Source organism: Stylophora pistillata, chromosome 10 (genome assembly GCF_964205215.1).
Source record: "Stylophora pistillata chromosome 10, jaStyPist1.2, whole genome shotgun sequence".
Taxonomy (NCBI): domain Eukaryota; kingdom Metazoa; phylum Cnidaria; class Anthozoa; order Scleractinia; family Pocilloporidae; genus Stylophora; species Stylophora pistillata.
The window spans coordinates 26,950,687-26,976,133 of record NC_142528.1 but is presented as its reverse complement, the minus strand read 5'-3'; the positions used below and the strand labels follow the sequence as shown (position 1 = coordinate 26,976,133).

The 25,447-nt window shown below is 37.3% G+C and overlaps 6 protein-coding genes across 7 annotated transcripts; 1 reads left to right on the top strand and 5 right to left on the bottom strand.

Moving 5' to 3' along the window:
- Window positions 1-234: 234 nt before the first annotated feature.
- LOC148722448 (uncharacterized) lies at window positions 235-9,955 on the bottom strand. 2 transcript variants are annotated; one of them, XM_088735584.1, is made up of 3 exons: window positions 9,797-9,953; window positions 8,547-8,647; window positions 235-1,706 (listed from the first exon to the last, which is right to left on the bottom strand). In XM_088735584.1, exons 2-3 carry the CDS (start codon window positions 8,579-8,581, stop codon window positions 680-682), a joined length of 1,062 nt encoding a protein of 353 aa, XP_088591710.1. In that variant the 5' UTR covers window positions 8,582-8,647; window positions 9,797-9,953; the 3' UTR covers window positions 235-679. The 2 variants fall into 2 exon arrangements, with proteins under 2 accessions (XP_088591710.1, XP_088591709.1); XM_088735583.1 differs by lacking the exon at window positions 8,547-8,647 and having other exon boundaries at window positions 9,797-9,955.
- LOC148722450 (uncharacterized) lies at window positions 1,704-4,956 on the bottom strand. Its single transcript, XM_088735581.1, has one exon. The coding sequence runs from the start codon at window positions 4,855-4,857 to the stop codon at window positions 2,347-2,349; it is 2,511 nt and encodes an 836-aa protein (XP_088591707.1). The 5' UTR covers window positions 4,858-4,956; the 3' UTR covers window positions 1,704-2,346.
- On the bottom strand, window positions 4,948-8,540 carry LOC148722449 (uncharacterized; the record flags this gene model as incomplete). The annotated part of the gene is made up of 1 exon (XM_088736092.1): window positions 4,948-8,540. A coding segment is annotated over exon 1 (2,979 nt), but the record flags the coding sequence as incomplete, so codon positions are not given.
- A 658-nt stretch (window positions 9,956-10,613) lies between the features above and the next one.
- Window positions 10,614-12,600, bottom strand: LOC111323289 (glycogenin-1). Its single transcript, XM_022926610.2, has one exon. It carries the CDS (start codon window positions 12,479-12,481, stop codon window positions 11,324-11,326), a length of 1,158 nt encoding a protein of 385 aa, XP_022782345.1. The 5' UTR covers window positions 12,482-12,600; the 3' UTR covers window positions 10,614-11,323.
- Window positions 12,601-15,532: 2,932 nt separating this feature from the next.
- LOC111323284 (uncharacterized) lies at window positions 15,533-19,022 on the bottom strand. The gene is made up of 5 exons (XM_022926600.2): window positions 18,216-19,022; window positions 17,571-17,664; window positions 17,168-17,284; window positions 16,544-16,660; window positions 15,533-16,139 (listed from the first exon to the last, which is right to left on the bottom strand). Exons 1-5 carry the CDS (start codon window positions 18,872-18,874, stop codon window positions 16,056-16,058), a joined length of 1,071 nt encoding a protein of 356 aa, XP_022782335.1. The 5' UTR covers window positions 18,875-19,022; the 3' UTR covers window positions 15,533-16,055.
- Window positions 19,023-22,045: 3,023 nt separating this feature from the next.
- On the top strand, window positions 22,046-24,493 carry LOC111319904 (glycogenin-1). Its single transcript, XM_022922626.2, has one exon. It carries the CDS (start codon window positions 22,798-22,800, stop codon window positions 23,974-23,976), a length of 1,179 nt encoding a protein of 392 aa, XP_022778361.2. The 5' UTR covers window positions 22,046-22,797; the 3' UTR covers window positions 23,977-24,493.
- Window positions 24,494-25,447: the final 954 nt, after the last annotated feature.

Sequence of the window (25,447 nt, the reverse complement as noted above, 5' to 3'; positions counted from 1 at the left end):
GCTAACATTTGGTAGTGCACGGTGTTTCCTGGGAGCGGATAGTTTTATTTTATGCAATCAAGTGTAGTACTTCTGTTTCTTTTATACTAGGGTGTTTTTTTTTTTTTTTTTTGCCTTGTGTTCACTATGTTGTATGTCCATTAGCATTAATATTTTTCAAAATGAACTGCATGTAACATATAAAGGTATGGAAATAAGTGTACCGGAAAAAATCGTAACACAGTGGCAAAGACAATGTGGTAATTCAATTGCTTTTATTAACACAACTTATTTTGTTAAACATTAGTAATTCCACATGGTATATTTATGTTGTAATGAACTGTAACGAAACTTAAGGGTACTTCAAGAACTGTTTAAGGGGCAATAACTGTAACGGAACTACTCAAAGTTAACGAAATTGCCAAAAAATTGCAATAAAGTGTAATCTAATTAATAGCAACTGAACCACTCATTCAATGTTGTATATTGTTACTTTTTGATCGAAATCATTTACACAATGATTTTAATAGGAATAAACTATAACAGCATTTCTGCCTGTGTATACTGTCTTACAGGTTGTATGTGAGCGTAAATCTGGCATTAATAAAAGAACTTTGTAATTTTGTTTGTACAGGTTTGCACTTCCCACGTTTTTGTTTTCAACCTTTGCCAATGATGAGGGAAGTACATGAACAGCTATTCAAATGATATAGGGAGATACCTCGTTTATGATCTTTGATTTATTGTCATATTTTATTTTTAAGATTGGAGCATCTAAGAGTGCTTCTGTTATCTTTTCTTCATCCAGTGTTTGTGGACGTTGTAAGATATTAAAAACTTTTTTAATTTGTTCTTGGAAGAATGTTACAGTGAACTGGTTGTCATCTTGTGAAACTTTAACTTGTGCAAAACAGTTGGTAATACATTTATCTCTTTTTTGCGTCAGATTACAGTTACCACATTTTATAATCTTGGCAGTAAAAGATCCATCTGCTACCTTTTTGTGGCACTGTAAACATGAAAGGTACTTTCCGAATGTTAGCAGACCAATGACTTCAACCTTGGCCTCTGTGGTTGTAAAAGAATCAGGCAGTTCAACAGACTGGGGTAAGGATTCAATGAAGTCCTCTGCTTCCGACACTGTACAGTCATGCATCGTTGTGCCCAAGGCTAGTTTGTCAGACTTGTATTCTTTTATAACTCTAACGTTATGGAATGTATAAGTTTTTCCTTCACTGACTTCATTTATTTTGTCTTCCCAGAGAGTTAATGTTATTGTTCCGGATGGATCGCTGAGGAAGCATTCAGCTTTACATTTTTCTCCATTCGCTGTAGTTACTTTTTTTGTACCACTGATCTTTGTAACTTTCGCTTTAATTGTTATCAGCTGTTGGAAGTGGACACCAGAGAGTGACGCTATGTTATTTGTTTGTGGTATTTCTTTTGGTGTGAATGATACCTTGGTTGCGTCAATTCGGACTTTGTTGTCCATAAGTACTGTATTTGATTTAAGATCCATTTGGAAGTTGCTGAGCTTCACAGGGCTCTTTTTTGAACTTCTGGCTTTCAGGTCATCGTGTTTTTTTGTGGCAAAGCATATTGCTCTAACGGTACTATCAGAGCCAGTTTGAAGTAACATTTCAAAGTAGCTTGATTTTGAGCTTTTCTTCACTGGCGATACAGCATGGAGATATCCTGTTAGTTCATGATTTTTGTCCATGTTAAAGCTGTTGAGAGAAAGAGATTTAAAATGAATACTTTGTAGCAAGATAATAAATTTTAATATATTTTAATTAAAGAAATTGTATTTTTGCGTTGTACACGTAAAGTTGTAATGTAATGTTTAAAGCAAAGTAATACTTGCCTTTGTAAGTTTTAATCAAATGGCGGGGAAAAGAGAGCGTTCAGGGTTACTATCCAAAATTAGACAGCAACCTCAAACAACACAAGAAAATTTAAACTACATGTAGCAGTTCTCAATGAGAAATGAGTGCTGCTGTTAGTTGCATGTTTTAATACTACGTACAATATGTGCTATTATTTGTTTATAAAATACAAGGCGAATATCTAATCCTACTGGAGTTATGACGATTGCAGCTCATTTACAGATGTCAACTCATGCTTTTATTTGTTTATAAAATACAAAGCAAATAACTAATCCTACCCGGCCAAGTTACGACGCTTGGAGCTCATTTACAGATGTGGTATTAAAGCTTCCTTTTGAAACATTTAAGCAACAGAATCCTCTTTTAAGCTCAGTTACACCACACAAAAGAGTTTTATTTTCGATATTTCTAGTTTCTTTGACACTTTTACGGTTAATTTATCGATGGCTTCAAGAATATTGACGGCTGTCTACAGCAGCAATTATGTTCGAATTAATGCACAGATTGCTTTATGATCTGAAAAATATGTTTCTAAAATGTGCAAATTCACCTGTGATTCAGGTAAATTAGTATAAATGTGGTCTATGGTGGTTCTGTTGTCAGTTGTATAACATGATATTAATTGCCTGTAGCTGTTTTCTCTAATGAAGAAATTATAAAGAGGAAGTTTCTCTTTTTCATTTAACCAGTTCACATCAAAATCACCCATAAATAGTTTAAATTGGGAACAGTTCATAGTCAGAAGTTCTGTTAATGCTAAACACATCTGTCGTACAGGCACTCTGGGTGACCGATACACACCTATTATGGTAATTTGTGGTATTTTTTCAAGTTTTACAATAGTTATTTCTACGCCATTTGTGTTCATGCAAACTGGATACCCAGGAATAAAACTTATTTTACTATACACAGCTGTTCCACCATAAGGTCTGGTATTACATGTTGTGCATTGACTGTCATTTCTAAATAAACTGTAGCCACTAATTGTGTATGCAGTTTTGCTGTCTAAAGTATATAACCTTGTTTCTGAGAATATACTGACATCAGTATGTGAATAGTTCAAATCTTTGCGTATGTCTTCTATATGTTTATGCAATGATCTTGAATTAAGGAAGCATAACTTAACAGTAGGTTCATGTATTTCATAAATAGGAGTTAAAGAAAAGTGGAGATGCTTTTCTGTCCGTAAGCGTTGCATTTCTGCTTTAACATCATGATTTACAGCTATTTTGTTCTCACAAAGGTTAGTTATGTAAAGCCCTTCTATAGTTGTTACTCTACTTAATCCTACATAATGAATGTGAGGTATTGCTCTCCTGGTGTTAAAGTTAACTACTATTCTTGTCTCAGTGTCACCTTGTGATCTGTGAATGGTTTTAGCAGCTGCAGGTCTCAATGGAAATTGCTTTCTCACAACCTGAGCTGTTCTGTTTCTTCCAACTGCAAATTGTGCAGTGATAGGTTTGATAGGAGTCCATTTGCGTTCAATACCTTGTACAAATAAGTGCCTATAATCATGTCTAGTTTTTCCTCCTACATGTGCTTGGTCAAATTCTACCCATATTATTCCAGAAGGTCTGTTTTTGTCATGTAATTGTATCTTCCTTACAATATTAGCAGCACCATTTGTCATGCCATCATCAGTCCTTAGATTCACTGCGATTTCTGTTCTTTCACCTTCAGCAAGTTGAAGGTTTAAAGGTAATTGCTTAGTTTTTCTAGGATCAAGTGGTACTTGCTTTAAGATCTTATCCCTTAGTTCTGCAGAGTTAGCACCCACAACACTATCTAAGGCTTTAATTGTATACTTTTCACCAGTTGCAGCCATGTGAACTCTCCTATTAAACTCATCAACTTTAGAATTCTGTATGAACAAATGGGGGACATTGATAGGGTAATTTGTACAATTTTCTGAAATGCATCTCTCTTTAAGTTTTGCAATGTCTTCTGGAGTGTAATTACCTTCTCGTAACCTGTTAAGAAGTTGAGCAAATTCTTTGCTTTCTCTTTGTCTCATAATTTCTTCTAATTCAAACATTGTATATAGTTCTTGCCACAAGTTGGAAGCAAGAGCTCGATATTCTGAGTTGTTCATATCTTTAAACACATAACCATCCATAACAGGTTCTAACTGAAATAAATCACCAAGTGCTATCATGCTTACACCTCCAAATGGTTCTTTGCTGCCCATAATATCTTTTAATCTGTTATTTATTTGTACATTAAACATAGTATTGCCAACCATTGAAATTTCATCCAAAAATATTAGTTTCACTGCATGAAGTTTACATCTCAGAGTGTTAAGTCTACTTGAGTCAAGAGGTTTATAAATCTTTAGTGACTGGCTTGCTGGAATTGCCAAGGTACTGTGTATTGTATTACCTTGTATGCCAAAAGCAGCTTTTCCAGTTGGTGCTAATAACAGTATTTTAACATCATTGAAGTCTTCACCAGCTCTGGAGTTGTAATATTTTAGTGCTGCTTGATATAGACATTTGACCAGATGGGACTTGCCCACTCCAGCTCCTCCAGAGAGGAAATAGTAGAATGGTTTGTCTGATGTTTTAACAATATGCAAGATATGATAAAAAAATTCCTTTTGCTTTTGATTTAGTGTTTGCACCAATTGTCTGTACTCTTGGTCTTGTAATTCATTTAGTATCAGTGGTTCACTAGTTTCTATTGCTGAAGGAATTCCAACATCTTCTGATAAATCATAGTTTTCATTGAGATCAGGATGTAAATCTTGAAGACCCTCAGCCTCATCCTGGTATTCTCTGTTTTGTGTAAATGGTGCTATTGAGTCAAAATGATCATTGTCTTCATCAAGATGAATCAAGTGTTCATGGATTTTGTCTAAGTCTTCACTGCAAACAGCATATAGTTTCATTTGCTTATTTATACTATCTTTTACATTTATGAAACGTTCTTGGTAGGAGGAACAGTTAGCTAACAAATCAGTGTCCTCATTTCTCCATGACGTAAACAGCATTATTAATTCACGATAATGTTTTTCTGGATCTTTTTCACAGTTATACCAAACACTTCTTATAATTCTAGCCTTTGATCTTTTTTTGTTACTTTTGGGATTGATGAGATTATCCTCAAAAAGGTCATCTTCATTTTGTTCATCATCAGCTGTTTCTAATGGAAGGTTATCAGAATCTCTTTCGAATGATTTTTTTGCATATGGTTTTCCACATGAGTCATACCATGCAGTCCAATCTGCCAATGTTAAGTATTCAAGACTTAAAGGGCGTTTTGCATATCTTTGCAAAAGACCATTGGTATATACATCTTCACAATCATCATCCATTTCTTCAATGTCATTTATTGATTTTAAAAGCTGAACTCTTTCATTAGGAGGAGTGGTATTTATGAATATTACTTGACGAGAAGACTTCTTCATAGGAAGCTGTAAAACAATGTAAACAGCTTCTTGTGCACTTATCTCGACACTGTTTAAAAATTTGTTTCCAATGTCTCGGACTTGTTGCTTTATGCTAGAATTTCCTTTTCTGGCTTCAGCACATGCTTGTCGTAAAAGTTCACTCATTCCTTTTTGTGCTTTAGAAATATACGAAACTATGTACATGGCACATGCATACACATCAAGTACAAACTGGATATCCATGTTTGCTCTCCACGCCTCGAGGGAAGCAGGATTATAGTTGTTTATTCTTAACTCATTCGGTTTTCTTTTTAAAAACACAGTTGGTGAATTTAACGATGACCTCACAGCTAGTCGATATTCATTTTCAGTAACTTTTAATTTGACAAGTAGTTGTTCAAATGTTATAGGTTCGCCTTCTTTCATATCATTTAATTGCTTGTTGATTATTTTCCAAGTGTCTTTGTGCTGTTTTATTTTATTTTGTGGCATGTCTGCTTCCAAAGGGTAAAGAATTTCAGTTGCTCTCATAGGAGGTTGTGGATAGTTAAATCGACATTCATTCTTTGACTTTTTTCTACAAGTGTGACAATGCCTGTGAATTTGCCTGTTCACTAGTTTATGTAATTCTGTATTATCAACTGGCCACTGACAACTAATTATTTTATCAATAAAGTCTGTAACGGCAGCATCGTCGTCGACTCCAAATACTGGTGCATCTTCAAGCCATATAAGCATGTGTATGTGGGGTGAGCCCCGCTGCTGGTATTCTACTCGGTAAAACCAGTCAGAAATTTTGCCTAATGGTTGAGCTTTACCAAAAAGAAAGTTCGTGAGAAATTGACTAATTTGATAATCAAAATGTCTAGCACATGTCACTGGGTCACTTTGAATAAGCCTGCATTTCTCATCCCAGGTCATATTTTCAAGCTCACTGGTAGTGTAGTCTTTGTGATCAACTACCTGGCCAAGTATTCGAAGGAAATGTATCCATTGTGTTTCTGCTGAAGAAAAACTACAGAATATAGAAGATGGTCCTAATTGTCTAATCATTGTAAACAAATCTTTCTTAGCCTTTTCAAAATGTGGTGGTGAACCTCTTAATGCTCTCAAGAATTGGAATCCTTCATCAAGATGAATCAAGCGCTCTATTGCTCCTTCACATTTCAACTGTCCTGCATTTAAAGATCTATTATTTCCTTTGCACTTCCTAAGAGCAACTTGTGATTTCCCTAACATAATTTTCATTTGAAGTTTTTTTGTTTTAAAGAATATATTTTCAACACACATAGCAGCTCTCCTATCTGAGCGTCTTAGTTCAGATTTACAGATGTCGCTATAATGAACGTTAACTAGTCTATCTTTATTTTCCGGCCGACCTTGACCAAGGAATATACCAGGATACGCTAATTCTTCAGAATATTGATCTCTGAATATACTTAGGGGTTTGGTTCCTTCTCCTGGTGCAACATTTAATATATGTTGAGGCTCACTGTCTTCAACAAATTCTGTGTTCATCAACATGGTGTCAGTAACACCAGCAGGTATTTCTGCCTCATCTTCAGTCCACTGATCATCACTATCAGTGACATCACTTCCACTAATATTACTTTGCTTATTGCAGCTACTGGTGTTTTGTATTTCTTCTGATTGTTCATTTTGATTTTCAGGATTAGTTTCACCTAATAAACTGTTTACTCCCCAGTCTTGATTTACAGTTAATCCTTCCTGTTTGTAGAGAGTGCTGTTATTAACTAGCCAATTGGCTGCTTGAACAACTTTATGTGGCCTTATATTGAGAGACAATGCTGAGCTTTTGTATTGCAATTTTCTCTTTAAATTGACTTTAATTGTACCAGCATCATTGGGTAACCTTGGTAAGATATTGACAGTATCAGTTACTTCTGCTGGGACATTTACAACATTTCCATGTATTTTGAATTGCCTTCCTCTTGGAGCTTGCATTAATTTTTGAAATGCAAGTCTTGGAGCTACAAGCCTACATTCCAGTTCATTGAGGTCAAAAAATTCAGGTTTTATTGGAAAACTCATTCCATTCAATATGGCAAGGGGTGGAACTTTATTCTTTGCTAAGTAATTATGACAAGTTCTACACAGCCACTCTTTATTGTTGACACTTTTTGTTTTTATAAGATATTTTTCAGCAGCAGGGTTTGATTTTCTTATTTTAGTAGCTGGGTAAACACTGTGTTTATACCACAGCTGATCACAACAACTACAAATATATAAGGGGCCCTGTGACACAATGTCATGAAACCTCATTATTAAGGCAGCCATGTTTTGTATTTTTTGGTTTTTTTCTTTTTGACTTTCAGCATTATTTTCTTTAGTGGTTGAGGTTTGCTTCTTGTTGTTACACTTATACTTTTGATTCATTTTAGTAGCCCTTTTGTTATTTCTGTAATGTTTCATGTAAGAAGTCCAGTTTTTTTTCTGCTCCTGTGTCTTGGATTTGCATTTATCATTTCCACTACTGTTAGTGCTTATTCTTAAATTGTTTACATCAGAATTGTGTTTTCTTTTTCGACTTCCATTATTTACTAGTACAGCATTTGTATTCTCTTTAGTGGGTGAACTTTGTTTATCACTGTTACATTCATAGCTTTGATTCATTTTACCAGCCCTTCTGTTATTTCTGTAATAATTCATGTAAGAATTCCATTTATTTTTTTGCTCATGAGTTTTGGATCTGCATTCATGGTTTTCACTGTTCTTAGTACTTATCCTAACATCGTTCAGATGGGAATAATTGTGTTTTCTTTTTTGACTACCATTATTTACAAATACAGCATTTGTATTCTCTTTAGTGGGTGAACTTTGTTTATCACTGTTACGTTCACAGCTTTGATTCTTTTTACCAGCCCTTCTGTTATTTCTGTAATAATTCCTGTAAGAATTCCATTTGCTTTTTTTTTCATTGCTCTTAGTGGTTATTCTAACATCATTCAGATTGGAATAATTATTGTGTTTTCTTTTTCCAGTACTATTGTGTACTTGTTCAGGAAGAACATTTTGTTCTGTAAAATTGAAATCACTATTGTGACTTCTGTAAGGGTGCTCATTTCCTGAGTAAGAGCTATTTGGTATTGTTGATACATAATGCACTTCGTTTACATGACCTATATATATTGTTCTTGGTTGCTGTGATGATGAATGGCGTGGCTCTATTAAAGTTGCCTGTCCAAAATTTATGTGAGATTCTACAATATAAATTTGTATATTAAGTGATTCTGCAACTGCTTGTACAATTAATGCATCACACCATGTACCTTGCATTGACATATTTGTCAAGTAACCATTCCATGAGTTCTGAGTGTTGCTTTCAATGAAACGTTCAGGGTTATCCCTGAGGTATTGGACAGCAGCTTGTCTGATGTGAAAGTGATGACTGGGATTACCATACAATTGATGTGATATGGCTTTAAAAAAGCAGTCACCTGCACCACCCACATCTAAAGCTATCAATCCCAACTGTCCTAATCGAAAGTTAAGCAATGTTGAGGAATCCACTGACAAATTGGTCTGATTGTTCACATTCTGTTCGGGACCTGGATTTAATTCAACGTCACCTGATCTCAAAAGATTCATCCTTGATACGCAATATGTTTTAGCCGGGCAAGTTGATTTTTTAATTTTACCTGAACAACAGCTACTAGTTTGCTTTCTTTTTTTTGACTTTTTTGTTGCCAGTCTTTTAAAATTGACTAAGGAAGTAATAAAAGCGTTGCATTTTTGTAAATACCGTATATACCACAATTTATAGTGAGTAACCAAGTCATACAATCTTGAAGATTTAGGGGTACATTTCTTAAAAATAAACTTTAGCTTGCTTCTAGCTTTTCTCTTTTTCATATAATTTAGGACCTTTTTCACAGGTATTCTAGATGGCTCTCGGTCTCTATGTCGTTTTACTTGTTTAACGAACTTGGAATTTTTCCGAGGGGAATGTTTGTGGAATTCTTTCGATGGCGGTACATCAACAATGGAAGCTCCCACAACAAATCTTACATCTGTTTTTAAAGATCTGTTAGAAACTATCCTTAGATAACAAATATCATGAATTGTACTTCTACACTTCCCTTGTAGGTTAAAAATTGCAACAGCTTTCGCAAATGTCTGGCCAGTGAAAGGTATTTTCACTTTAGGGGCGATTTCATTTCCCAAACAGCGGGTTAAACAGGGCATATTTCCCTCAGTGGGCTTTATAATCCCCAAAAGGGGCTCAATAATTCCCGTAATGGGCCTTTCTCTCCCCAAATGGGGCTCATTTATTCCCCGAAGGGACTTTCTTTTTCACAAATGGGGCTCATAAAGCTTATTTTGTGTCCAAGGCACTCGCAATATCGCCGAGTGGTGATGCTGTTGGCGCCAAGAAAGCTTCCATCGATCTACAACTTCAAAGCATCTTTCAAAACCTTTCACACGGCCGGACAAACAAGTAGTGCGAATGCTGTGGCAAATGGACAAAATACCCTTTAAGAAATCCATCACAAAGATGAAAAACGAAAAGATCACTTACCTAGCAAGCAACAAACACTGCAATAAGCTCACGTGAAATATACCACAAGATGGCGGACCTCTTCCTTCGAAAGCTGAACGGAAGCACATGGTTGTTGACGAAGTTGACGTTTCCTTTTCTCGTATTTGATTGCTTCCGAGTCTTTCCGGAAATTAGTTGTGTGCCACCAGCTGTTGGCGTTGTCCATTTCTCAAATCCGATTGGTTCCAATATTCCCCAGAGGAACGAATTTAACCCGAAAGTATTACACCCGAAAGTATTACAGGCTACCGAAAGTATTACACTTTGAGAATACTTCATGTAACGTGTCACGAAATGGAATCCAGGGTGAAACGTCATGAGAAAATCCGCGATTTTATCTTATATGAAGTAATGGTCGCGCGTTTTACAGCTTATCATTGTGTCTGCATGCAAATGCAGCAGACACAATGAGACGTTAGTCACTCTTAGCTGTCAAAAGGTTAAAAAAGGTTAGAGAGCCAATGAACTATTCAATTCATCAATGCTGCTCGATCATAATTCCAACAAGTGAATCAGCTCACTTCTTTGTACAGATCAGTGTTTGTTTAATTTTCCTCAGTGGTCATTTTGTGACCTAAATTCCTAAATTGCTGCCTGAGATAAAATTTTAGACTCTAGATATAACAGGAAGAACACTTTGTGCCATGTTACATGACCATCAAAATAAATTTGCTTGTCTTGGAGTAAGCAGTACAGTTGGCATTTGTTTTTAAGATTCTCCCATCATTTCAAATCATAATATTTAGGAAACATAGGAAGAGGTAAAGTTTCATTGAAGAAAACAACAAGAAAGTGATTTAAACAATTTAATAAAAATGTTTATTTCCCTTTAACTTCATACTATAGAGGTAAGTTTGAAGAAAATTACAACTTGTTACATAACCGTCAAAAACAGGTTACCAGATTAACAAATTACACAGCAAAATGTCGCCTAAAAATTTCTCTAGTCCCTTAGCCACTAAAAAAACAATCCCAATTTGGAGTGCTGTTGATGTGAAAAAAATGACTTCTAAGGAAACTGAGAAAGACCTCTGAGTAAGGAACTGATCAAGATAAAAATACTATTTACATCAAACTTATAACAGATATAAATATCCAGAACAATTTTTCTGTTTCTAAAGGAAATGTCAGAATAAAATGAGGAATGCAACCAGCAGATAATAGAACAGGAGTTGGCCAAGTGGTGGAAAATAAAAAATTATAAATAAAAAAAAATGTATTCTAGGTGCTAGATACAAGGCAAATGGCATGCAATGAAGTTATATACATGAATGGGAGATTTCTCAGGTGTATACCATATACAGCTGTACAATCAACAATCTAAAAGAACAACTTTGGAACATGTAAGATTACTTTTTGCATACCAGTTAGCCAGCTCCTTCAAAAACAGCCAATATAACACGATCAAGGGGGTAAGAAACACTGTTGTGCTGTGTCAATGGGAGTGACAAGGTAATTTTGGTTTTTATCAACTGAGTTGATCCTGTAAATTATTCCACAAAACATTTATGATTTTTGTTTCCGGCAGTCAGAGAAAGTCATAGCACTAAATTCTTGAGCTGCTTGGAAGAACTTTGTTGTTCTCCACCAGCCATCTAAATTATTTATCTTTAACAGTTCATAAAGATTCTTCCAGAAAACTAACGACATATCATCAGGGACCAAAATTGGTCCATCATATGCCTCCGCTTCTTTTCTACTTGGTCTACACTCTGCAGACCATGGTTTGGGAGGAACACAGCAGGCAAAATGAAATGAATTCAAGGGCCTGTAGATTATGCGTCTGATGTTGAATGCATAAGGGAGAGCTTTCCAGTTGCCAGCATCTGCATAATAATGCCACAGCAACACCTGATCGTTTGGACAAGTGTCTTTTTTTGTTGTTTCCCACCACAGGTCCATGATTTCCTGATAAAACTTGGTGCCTGGTCTAAATACAAGAAGCCCTGCATTGAAACACGGATCCAGTACCCCCGGTCTGGAACCAGGAGCAGCAGCAAAATCATCAGGAATATCAAACAATCTGTCAATGTTTGTCGTTAGCATATAATCAGCATCGACATAAATAATTTTAGAATATTCAGTGTAATTCCATGCGTGGAAGCGAGTGTGTGTTCCCTTGATTCTGCTACCTCCTGGTCTGGCAAAAAATCCAGTATTTCGCTTACTACCCAATTTTGCATCAAGCCAGTCACAATCCATTCCTTCAACCAAACGAGTGTCCCAGCCAACACTCGCAAGGGCTTTTCGTGCACCCGCACTCACCCCGTTTGAAACAAACGCAATCATGTTATGTTGACAAGAAAAAGTGCGAATAGAGTGACCTAAAACCAAAGCAGGAACGGCGAAATCGTCGTTTACCATCGCAGTCAACCACGTCACGTCACTTCGTAGTTTTACTTTCTTTTTGCACCATTCTTGTCCAAATTGGCGTTCCAGTTGATACATTCTCCATTCTTTCAGTGCAATCTCTAGTTTGTTGTCCAAAAACCTCTGTTTGTCATTCACATATTCAGAAATTGTCAACTTTGCGTACCGGAAGAAGTACGGGAGCAACATCGGTCTCCACAGAACGAGAAAAATGACCACAATTGTGATTGGTATAAACGTTGCCAAGAATACAGCTCGACGAGATCCTTTCTCTCTAGTCTTTGTGTCCGGCATTTCAGATTATTTTTTCACGAAGATGAGGAAGAAATGTAAGAAAGAGGCATTACCTTTGTATCCCTTACCTGTACACATTGGCTCGAGACTACCGGCTGATCGGAGGAACTGGGGATGAACCAGGAAACATTAGCAGAGTATCAGCAGGAGATTGGGTAGGCTTGATCTCGATTACTAGCTAGCCGCTGTTCGGTACAGAGTTTATAAGGCGCTGCATGGGGAATCCCCTACGTGTATCGAGAGTTCTTTAACTACGAATTATTCACTACACGGTAGAGAGACCAGACATGGCCAATAGAATTTAATCTGTCCTTAGTTTCGTAATATTACTGAAGTTGGAAGGTCTTTTCAAGTTAGTTGCGTCAAGTTATGGAACAGTTTGCCAAATGAGTTTAAGAAAAAACGCAGCACTTCCTCTTTCAGAAATGATTTGAGAAATTATTTTATTGATTCTTATAGAGACAATGATTCTTTTGAGGCTATATGTTAGTATATGTTTTATTCTATATATTTTATTTATATTTGTTTTTAATAGTTACTTTGTTAGGCTAGTTGCAATTTTAATTCTAGACTTGCATGAATAACTTACTAATCCTTAGTTTTGAGGGCCACTGGTTTGTCAGCGTAAGCTGTTATGTGTGCACCCTCTTTAAATAAAGTTGACTTAAGGTCGTAGTAGTAGCAAGTATGGTAAATATTGTAAGAAATAGACAACTTTTTTGAGAGACATGTTTCGGCATGCGTATGCATCTTCAATCAATGAGTAACTGAACGTGATTAATTATATAACAGACAATTAAGTAGATGAATAAAATATTTACAGCATGATACAAAAGCGGGTGCTAATTACAACGTGACACCAAACATCAAAGGTGTTGTAATTCTGTAATTGTTTGTTAAGTTCAGGTTTGATCTTATTTATATAAAAACTTCTTTGAGTTTTAAATCAATTGAATTGTTAGCAGAATCCAGAATATTAAAGCAAGAAAGGGAGTATTTGTTCTTACAAGAAGGAGATGTGTTGAAATGCTTAAAAATATGCGAGTTTTTATCGCTTTCCGTGTGCTGCTTTATCCCTGAGTAGAGAAGTGGCGACTAGTTTCGCCGTACAAGAAAATTGATAAACTACCATGGATTTTAGAGCATCAGGAGTACGATCTTTAACACTGAACATGTTTTTAATTCTAAAAGAAGTGAAAACTAGTTTGATATTTAGGCCCGATTTACAAAAGCGCTTAGTGAGTTGTCGGAGTTTAAGGTTCCGTATTTTAGAATAATAGCCGACAAAAGGGAATTTAAAGTAACGTGTATTATTGTCATCAATGTTCCGGCTATTTTGAGAGGAGGACCTGTCAAAAAACCGCTTGAAAGTTCTTTCAATAATATGCGAAGAAAAAGAATTGCGTTTTAAAGTGTCGGAAAGTTTCTTAAGATCGTTTTGAAGGCCGGAAGAGGTGTTTTTGATTTTGTAGATACGGTCAATAAGAGTTCGGATAAGACCAATTTTGAAATTTGTTGGGAGACCAGTGTATGTTTTTTATGAAAAACTGAAAAAACACAATCATTCGAAGAGTTGTCAATAAATATATCAAGAAAGGAGAGTTTACTATCATTCTCTTTTTCGAAAGTGAATTTTAAGTTGGGGTGCCGTGAATTAATGTAATCAAAAAATGACATAGCATCCTGTTCATTATGGAAGACACAAAAGGTATCGTCAACATAACGCCTATAAAGTAGAAGGCGAGTCGAATGGTTAAAATTATTTACCCATGTTTCCTCGTGGAAACCAAGAAAAAGATAGTTAGGATGGGTGCTGACGGAGAACCCATCGCCACCCCATCAACTTGATCATAAAATTTTCCATTAAAAAGAAAATGAGTCTCAGCTGTAGCGAATGAAAACAGTTTCTTAAGGTCGGATTTTTTGTTCGAAAATTTAGGGTCATGCTTGAAAATAAGATCAACAGCAATATCGATAGTTTCATTTAACGGAATATTGGTAAAAAGACTTTCAACATCAAAGGAAATGAGAAACTTGTTGTTAAGATCGAAACTCCTGGGCTCTTCAACAAAAGAGAATGAATCTGTGACCGAATACTTACTTACTAACCGGAGCCCGCGGGGAAGGAACAAAAAACAGCAGACTCGAGAAACAGCGGCGGAAATCGAGCCCAGGATTGGAGCGGCAGACCTAAGCCTTTTTCGTCGATCTGGGTATTAATGCGTGATCTTTACGATACTCTTTCCTTGACACTGACTTTGCGGGTCAAGAACTATTTATGTAGCGCAATGAGTAAAAGTAACAAAAAATCACCTAACGGGTGAGGTATAAAGGAAAAAATAAACTGAGCTACTCACACTGCTAAGGCTGGAGGCACGTGCTGATAGAATGGTCGCTTGGCACGCAGTTTCTGACTTACACCCACCCCCTTATAGGCTTTTCTTAAGCAATAGTTGACCTTTGAGAGCATAGAACCCTTTGCAAAGAAAGTTCAGAGCAGTATCCGAGAAAACAGTAACTACAGAAATCTTTGGGGAGCACTGGCTGGTTATGGTAAGAAATTTATCCTTACCAAGGTAGAGGGTCTATCAAAACTTCAACTTGATCCACACCATTTCAATCTTCACTGAAAATTTCCCCCAACTAATGGGAAATAACACCCAGTTTAGATTGACACAAGAAGTGATTGAAAAAAATAAGAGAGAACAGTAGCATAGCCAGGATTTTTCCAAGAAGGGGCCGCACTTTGTCAATCAGAAGGTTCTCACCAGTTTTTTGCCACCTAAATATTGTAGGGGGAGTCATAGGCAACCTAAGACCCTCCTGTAATAGCCTACATGTAGTCACACCCTACCCCCAGGAGAATTGGAAGAGAGAGAGAACTGATTTTCCTTGGGGGGAGGGTATGGCTACACATAGGCCACCCCCCTATCTACTCCCTTAAAGAAGCTGAATAACATGGTTACAAAACCTAGACTTGTGCAAGCAGAAAAACATGGTTCCAAAACCTTAGGTAAAGAATTTCCATACCTGAAGGTAACAAATCAGAAATAAAAGAAAGAATGGTCCCCTCTTTTTATTTTAAATTCATGTGCTTAAATAATTTACCCCATTTCACAAGGTTTAACTTAATCATTTAAATTGACTTTACACTACTACTGATACAAATAATGCTTAAATACTTACTGGTATAGCAAGAGTCCAAAACTGTTTTTTTTTTTTGCAAAAAAAATGCCAAAAATATCAATTTAAATAGTGGTTCCTTTGGCACAAAAAGGTCTACAAAGTTTAATAACAATAAAATTTGAGATTCTGTTGCACTTAAGAAGAGTAAAATGAGTTTTAGGAGAAAAACTGAAAAAAGAGCAGATCAATTTTACTGTTCAAAAGGTTATGAAACTAGAATTGATGACATTTTAGAGAGTTGAAGAAGGCAGTAAGAGAGTATTACAGATGAAACAAGTGGACCCACAGGAAACCATGAGCTGATGGATAAATTCAAATAACAATAGTTGTGTAAGCTTACAATGTATTGAGATGTAAGATAGTTTATTATAATTCTCCTAGAAGCTCGTCACTGACGGCCATGTGGCTTGTTGAAGTCAAGCTCTGGGCCAATGGCCACAATACCATACGGGTTGATCTTCAAGTGACTTTGCTGTAACAAAATTTACAAAAAGAAGCTGTTAAAACATTATTAAATTGCTTTCTCTATTATGAAATCTAAAAACAAAAAAAAACAAAAAAAAAAAAAAGAAGAAAAAATACTGTTCCATCATCACTTCATTTTTAGCTTCATGCTAATTTGCATACCAGTACATCACTCAAAATTATTTCAACTAATAATAATTAATTGGTAGTGTGATGGTGGCAATATAATGAAAATGCACAACATCGATATAACAAGAGCGAGTGGGAGAAACTTCCAGGGTGCATATGAACTCCACTCTCTTGACCAACGAAGAAAAAAAAAATGAAACTTTTAAAGGTTTTAGACAACTTCTGTTGGACCTTGCAAAAGAAAAATCTTAATTTTCCGAAATTATGCAAGTATCTGTTTACCTGATAATGCTTTTGAATGTGTTCAGCATCCACAGTTTCACTAATTCCACTTGTTTGATACAAATCCCGGAGATATCCCCACATGTTTGGATAGTCCATAACGCGTTTTTTATTGCACTACAAATAATATAAAATAAAAAGTGAAACTGGATAACTTATAATGATAATTGGTTACTCCAAAGATCTAACAGAAAATCTTCCCAACTAATAAAAATGCATTTTCACACTGGATAGTCTATCAAACAATATCTTTATATTAATGATTTCAAATTCTCACTTAAGTGACTAAAATGTAACTTCTCCCTGTAATATTATTACATTATCCAGAAAAAAGGGAGTGAGAATACTCAAACTTATCAGGTAGAGGTTGTTACCTTGATTGAACACAAAATTCTCATAACCAATTTACAAGGAAATGTGTAGCAGGTAGAGGGGAGAATTTATAATCAGATCTTGAGGGTAATAATTAAAGAGTTAATTGTCCATTGGATGGTGGTTACAGAGGGATAGCTGAATCAGTTATAAACTTCACTCTCAGGAATGACACTTTGATACATTCTCCTGACAATCTTTGCAGTTTTGAACCACTAAGACAATATATAAAGTTTCTTAATTCTGCAGCACCTTAAAATGTCCAACATAGACCATATCAAATCTAACAAGAGTTGTAAAAAGACGGACATCTGCCTCTGTGATGGTGTTGCCAGTCAAATAACGTGATTTGCTCAAGATGTTTTCTACCTGCACATCAAAGAAAAACAAATCAGCAAATGTATTTTCAGCCATTTCCACTAACTTTTCAACTTACTAGCCAAGTGGCTGGTGACAACTTAAATATTACAACAATTTCAGTTTGTTTACTAGCCAAACTGGCCTGTGGAAATCGAAAACCACTTGCCAAAACTAAATTTCTACTGGTCTATGGCTAGTTGGCTGCTGTTAGTATTGAGCCCTGCATTTTATGGATTTGAACCAATTATACATGCACTGGAATATTCAATGAAAAATTAATAATGCTATTTGTAACCTTATCAAGATGAGTGAAGACATCTTTAACTGCAGCATCATATGCTTCTTGTGATGTAGCAAAACCTGAGCGGTAAACACCATTGTTGATGTTTCTTTGATTGCACATGAAAAAAGATAAAATTCCCAAAGAGGAGAGAATTAACAATCAGATCTGCGGATTGAAGGGTTAATAATTTGTGACATATTGATAAGTTTTGAAAAGTGTTGTTATGCTAGTGCTTCCCTGATCTAAATTTCATGCTTTGTGTCCTGTGCTCACTCCAAAACCAGAGAAAAACAGACATCTAACAGTCCAAAGAGATATTGTCAAGGGTGGTTAGAGTTCATTCCTTCCCTCCCATCTGCCAACTCCCTCCCCACTTCCACAACTCCATGGGCATGTTTAAATAGCTTTAGAACTTGGAAAAAAACTCCCCACAGGTGTTAAAGGGTGGGAGTGGTTAGAGAGACCCTTTTCCTCCACCCTCACGGTACGTTGTGGATACTAGATAATATTTCTATGCATGAAAATTGAGACAAAAATTATGACATTAATTTACTCAACATATCAAACATTTCAGTAATATTTAAAGTGGATCACGATCACGATCACAATCTACCATTCCTAGATTGATTACGTAATATTTCAAATACTGCAGCTTACGGATAAATCCAGCTGTTGAGCTCCTCGATCTTTTCTTTTAGGTGCTCTGGGTACAAATCTAGTTTCCTCTGCTCGTCTGTGGTACAGAACGCGTTGAATTCCTTACTGAACATCCGAATAATCTCGCTGGATTCATTATTGACGACCGTTTTCTTGTGTTTGTCCCACAACACAGGTACCGTAACTCTGCCTTCGTAATCAGGAGAGGCGAGTTGATACACCTTTCGCAGCGTTTGACATCCGTTTACATTATCTAAAGAGCACTTAGGCTTGCTGTCTGTGAATAACCACCCTTCGGGACCAAGGAGCCAGTCAACTACAGTGTGGGATATAGCATTTTCAAGCCCTTTGAGCTTCCGCACAATCAATGTACGGTGAGCCCAAGGGCAAGCCAGGGATACGTAAAGGTGGTAACGATTTGCTTCAGCTGGAAAACCGCTCGATCCGTCAGCTGTCACCCAGTCACGAAAAGTTGACGGCGAACGGACAAATTCCCCTTTCTTGTTGATTAAAGTGGACCAGTCCGGTGGTTTATCAGTCATTGTTTTACAAAGCAATGTATTCTGGCTAAGGGTCGCGTCCTCGTGAAATTTGAAAAGTGACAAATGACGATATATGTAGCGTTCGTGTAGAGTCACTTGTATATTTTCCAGAGTCATTCCTATCCCATAATGCACGCCGCTAGGTTTTATAGCAAATTATATGTTAAAAGTCGCTCGGCCATTGCTTTCTTTTGTGTAATCCTTTGCAAAAAGTTCAAAACCGATTCCAGCTTTTGACAACATTTAAAAACCCATAGTGGATTGAGCATGCAGTTTTTTTCAAGGCTACTGCCTGCAAAGCCCCATATGTTATCATGGCAACGATAGAAAGCCGAACTTCACCTGATTTTGAATCGATGTCACTGATTGATAATTACAGATTGTTGGTCACATGTAATAAAGAAAGACTCTAGTGTTTCACTTTTGATTTTGGACAGTTGAGGCCGATTTTAAATTTTGGACACTGGTAGCAGATTTCGCATTTTGGACTTTAGTTGCCGATTTTCGATTTTGGACACTAGTGGCCGCTTTCTCATTTTGGACACTGGTGGGTTATTTTGGACTTTGGACATTAGTTTTAGGAACATGTGGAAGAGAGACTTTAAAATAGCCGCTTGATCATGGAAGGTCTGCGCACAAGGCTATCGCGATGATTTGATGTTCGAGCTCGATTGGTTGAGGAAGGAAGGCATTGCATCAAGTGGTAATCAAGAATGAGATTCCGAGCCCGAATTTTTTGGCTCTCGACTATCTGGGAAAGAATTCTAAAGCGAATGATCTAATTGTTTTTTTTTGTTTTTTGTTTTTTGTTTTTTTTTGTTTTCGTTTTTGTTTTTGTTTTTTTTATAACAAAGTCTACTGATCGTTCAAACTACTAAACAACAAGACAGGCTTATGTTTTGAGTTTGTTACTCTGTTTTGGGCGGCTACTTACTTCACTTACTATCTATTTAAACAATAGAGTGTTTCTGTCGAGGAACTATCGGTTGATAGTTGCCCCGCGGCAATTTGATATTCTTAAAACAAATATTTGCCCGAGAAGCGAAGCTTCGAGGGAAAATATGCTAGTTTTGAGAACATCAAATTTCCAAGGGGAAACTATCGGACCGATAGTTCCGAGACATAAACACTCTATTGTTTTTATTGTTCACTACTAAATTTTCTTCCACGCGCCAGTTGAAAAACAGTCAAAACCCACCGATTTGCAGATCAATCAAATACTTATTCATGCGTACAGCCTGTCACAAATGTCAATAACTCGCAGCCAGAATTGAAAAGTCACTCTTTTTCCGATCTGCCTAACTTCGCGGCCGTCAAACCATTCAAAAATTTTAACGGATGAGTACAATCCATCCGTGTGTTTTTCGCGGACGAGCACTATCCATCCGGGTATTTTCCGCCGACGGGCACTATGGGCTGATAGTGTCTCTCCACGGATGAACACTATCGCGTCACGTGATCGATTTAAACCAATAAGAATCGGAGAAAATTTAGTGGTGAACTATAACACGTGATAGGTAGCGATTAGCCGAACCAACCCCATCACGGCAGCATCTATGATGGAGCGCTAGTAGTTTTATTTCATTTTAAGTGAACTAGAATGGCCTAACTCTACAGAATGACAAGAGGTCACAATGGGGTCTTTTGGAAGTGTCTGACGGTCTAGGATGTTGTGATGAAGGGAAGATCGTACGTCGATAGAGATTCTGACGACACTACGTCCTGTTTCCAGTTAATTAAACCTGTAATAACATTTGAGAAACAAGCCACAGCCATCCTGGGGCATTTCTTCTTTTAAACCATTCATTCTTCATTTTTCACCAAAGTAGAGAAGAAGATAAACTCAAAAGGCGTGACTCTCTTTTAAGTTTTCTGTGATCAGACACTTTCCACGGACTATCATGACCAGCCACAGGCGGCCCAAGCTCTCTTTGAGAACCACACAAGGAACACAATTTACATATTTATAAGGATTTGTATGGGATTTTCTACAAAATGTCCACAGAGATAGTTAAAAATGAAAATATTAATTAAAAATGGCTTACCTTGTTCCATACATGTGTTGTTTGCTGCTGGTGTCGTTATTTTACCGATTTCACTTGATTTAAGCGGTTTTTTTAAATCCTGGTTCTCTACCACATAAAGAGAAGACTTCTCTCTTAGCCACATAAAGAGAAGACTTCTCTCTTAGCCTAAAGTTATAAAATCGTTTGTATCTGGCGCATGTCAAACCCCGGTTTGTAGCTTAAAGGTCAAACAGGGATTGTCACTCACTAAACCGTCGAAATGAATTGGCATAACATCAAATGGACAAAATTTTTAAAATTGGCTCGCCATTAACTTGTGATCGCCTTCGTATGAAATTTTTTGTTGTTGTTGTTGTTTTTAAGTCCGTTACCGTTAAGTTTTATTCGATTTAGAAACAAGGAAAAACATGAGAAAAATCAGGTCAGCGTTTTACATGTCCTCGTTTTACTAGTCCGCGTTTTACAAGTCCTCGTTTTACTAGTCCACGTTTTGCTAGTCCAGTCCAACACAGCCCAGTCCAGTCCTGGAAATACCATATGCCGCTTCGAAGAACTGTCAAGTCGCGAGAAACCATTCGCACTTAAACAGTGTCGGTGATGACAGAAAATTTGTCGTTAGTGCGGATAGGTCCTAAATATTCATTCACTGCGTTAAAACAGAAATCTTAATCACTTTTCTTTTTTTAACAGCGTTAAAACATAAATCTCAATCACTTTTCAAGGGGTCTGAAGTTTCGAGACATCCCCGCCTTCGTATCGTCAAGCGTCTATTTCTAGTTATAATTTTCCTTTAATTCGCTTACAGTTTACAAGATTGTTTAAAGCTATGTCTCCGTAACGTATCCCCTAAGTAAGTAAGTAACTTTATTTAGCCACATATCGCATATGAGCGAATAGCTCGTTTAAATGCAAATGTGCCATACCCAGTAAACAGGCCAGACCACATCACAGTAATCTCGTGATGTGGGTTCTTTAACGTCCCTTGCCGAAATTAACTAATTGATAGGTGCAGGAGACGGGACCTCCGGCTTTACGTCCTATCCGAGAAGACGAAGCAATGTGAGTGAAGCGTCTTGCTTAAGGACACAACGTCGAGCCCCAGCCAGGACTTGAACCCGGGCCATCTGACCTAGAGTCCAGCGCACTGACCACTGGACTACTCACGCCTCACTGTATTCCTCACTGTATTCCTCCGCGACCGGAGAAAATACCAACCTGGTTTGGTTGGTATTTTCTCCGGTCGCGATTTTCTTGGCTCTTCATTCGGTGTTGATGTTCGCTTGCTGTAACACGCAACAGATTGATAAGCTTTGTATAAAATAGATTTGGAGTAACCCTGCAGGGGACTCACGATGAAGAACAGCTGTCGACACTCCCTCGCTCTTTATTTAAAAATTTCATCTCCTAATTCCAAACGACTTGAAAACTTCCGAGTCGGTAAACCTCACAAATATCGCAATAGTTCATATCTAGGCAATAAACCTTTTTTGGTTCTGTCCTCGTGTACCGGTTCACAAGAGCGAATACAAAAGACCAAACAATACACAATAGCTAACCGATGACTCCTAAACAAAGAAAGAACAATGGTAATTCCCTTGTGAACCGGTACACCAGGACAGAACCCCTTTTTTCGGCGTATACAAATCGTGTGAGATTAGGTGTCTCGAAATACGCAGACCGCAGACCGCACCTCTCGAAAACGAAGACCTCGAAAAAATTTGTTTTAGACATTTGGTGATGTTAAAAAAGGATTTTTTTTGGGAGGAAATTTTTAAAAATAGCTGCACAGACGTTTGCCCGGTTGTTATTGTTTGATGCTTGTAAAATAAATGTATTTTCTTACTGGTGGACCAATAAGTGGTTTATAGGGCTGTAAATTAATGCTCCCATGAGGATACCAGTTTAAATTTGATAACATATGAATAAATCATTCGAAACGACACCGGAAAATTTATAATAGGTTCTTCTCGCAAACCAACAGAACAACGGCAGAATAACAATTGATAGACAATAATGGAGCGACGAAAAATGGGCAGAGGATTAAATCGTTCGATCTACGCAATCACGCTCTTATCACTAATTACAGTGGTGATTTTCGTCTTTGCGTGGAGACCAATACTGCTTTCGTATTTCTTCAGATACACTAAGATCATTATTTTAGAAGCTTTAAGCTATGAACAGAGAGTTTTGGACAATGAACAACAACTTGCTCATAAGGAATGGAGAACGTATCAGATTGAAAGTCGTTTTGGCCAAGAATGGTGCAAAGAAAACGTACAAGCAAGAAGCGATGTTACGTGGCTAACAATTGTGGTGGACGATAATTTCGTCGTTCCTGCGTTGGTTCTCGCTCACTCCATCCAAGCATTCTCTTGCCACAAGAATATGATTGTCCTGATTTCAGATACAGTGACCGAAGAAGCCCAGGCGGCACTTGAGAAAGTTGGTTGGGACACTAGATTAGTTGAAGCAATGGACTGTGACTGGCTGGATGCAAAAATGAACCTTGAAAGAAACGAAGGACTGTTTGCAAGACCACGAGGCTACAGAATTATGGGAACACACACTCGATTCCACGCGTGGAAATTTTCTGAATTTTCGAAAATCATTTATGCCGACGCCGATTACATGTTGATGACGAATATCGATGAATTGTTTGATATTCCAGATGACTTTGCTGCCGTTCCTTGCGCGCGACCTGGTGTAATAGATCCTTGCTTTAATGCTGGTCTCCTTGTTTTTAGACCAGGTGCCAAATACTATCAGGAAATCATGGACTTATGGCAGGAAACCACCCAAAGAGATACTTGTCCTGACGATCAAGTTTTGCTCTGGCATTATTACGCCGATGCTGGAAACTGGAGAGCACTTCCTTACTCATTCAACATCAGACTCATCATCTACAGACCCTTTAACTCTTATCACTTTGCTGGAGGCAAAGGCGGCTATCATCCTCCCAAGCCTTGGTCCGCAGATTGCAGACCAAGCAGGAAAGAAGCTGCAGAGTATGACAGACCAATTGTTGACATATCAGATGTAGAAATAGTTTTCTGGAAGAATTTTTATCAGCTACTGAAAAGGTATAATTTAGAGGACTGGTGGAGATCTACCAAGCTGTATCGACCAAAGCAAGAGTTTGGTGTCGTACCCTATGCGGATTGCAAACAAGGTAAAGGGAACGTGGAGTTATAGTCGTGATAACACCCTTTCAAAAAGAAGTTTGTTTTTTCCATCACCTGTTCACTGTTTACTGTTATGAATTGAATAACAGGAAGTTACATGGTATTGATTTCTGAGAGTTTAAACCAGGGAAGAACCCGAAAAAACTACTCATTACAAATTAAAAACTGAAATTTAGTGTTCACCATTTTCTGTGTAGAGAATACATTAAAATTCTGTTCCTTATCTCAACAACATCAGAAAGCGTGAGTAGTTCTTCTATTCAAAATGATGAAGTAAATTTACATTGGACATGCATGTCCAACATATGTTGGCAAAACTTACGTATGGCCTATCCCCTTTCCGGCATTGCGGGGAAGAACAATTCACGTTGCGGTGTTGCGGGGATCTCAAACCTTGCAGTGTAGGATGCTCGTAATTTCAAACCGGTGTTCGGTGAAATAAACCAGATTTTGATAACCCGCGGTTAATTGTCGAACAAAATAATTAACAATACATCCGAGTTAAAAATAAACATCAGCTGATTGACCCGTGGCTGTGTTTGATTATATTTAACTTGACCTATCGCACCAGGCATTCAATTCGCAATATCGCTCGTTTGGACGCAAGCAACCTCGTTCCCAGGGTCTCTCATCTTTCTGCTCCCTGGGAACGAGGTTGACTATTGCCAGCCAAATTACAGACCAACGCGCGTGGTAAAGATGAGCGAAACCAGACCAGGTAAATCCTAGGACTACATAATCAGGTTTTAAGAAAAATAAAGGAGGTGCGAATTCTCGATTTCATCACTTTTTACCAGAATGCATTGTATTTAACCAAAGTGTACTGCGCCATGCTTATTGTTTAGTGTATTGTGTTAAATAGCGTTACTAATGTAAGGACATTTCCTATGTCTTCAACCGTGTTTTAAATCTACTTTCCTTAGAAAAGGCAAATTAACTTATCGCGAGTATTGTATGGCAAATCTACTATCTTGATCACTGAATGAAGGACAGTTGAATAAGAGCACTGAAAGGAGTCACTTGACACCCCGGTAAGCTGGAAATTAAAGCCAAAGGCACTCGACTGTTTAAGGCCTAGTTTATACGTCGCGCTACAGTCGAATTAATTCCATTAAATTCGTCGTTCCGTCGACATAAATCGTGGCGTGGTTTTATGCGTCGAAATCAATACGGTCGAATTTAATTCTCTTCCCAAATGCAGTGTCTCTGGTCAGAGGTGTCACTCGAAAAGCTCGCCACAGGTCGCTGCGGGCTCGCCAAAATAAATTAAGAAAATGTATGCATTTCATTCGACGCGACGCTAGTGCGACGTTAAAACTGAAGACGCGTTATCGATATTTTATCCGTGGTAAGACGGATAAAACGTCTAGGACGAATTTAATTTACCAGACGAATTTAATTCGTTTTAGACGTCGTGCTATCGTCGAATTTAACTGCTTGTAGGACCTTGCCTTAAATTCGCCTGAATTAAATTCGACTGT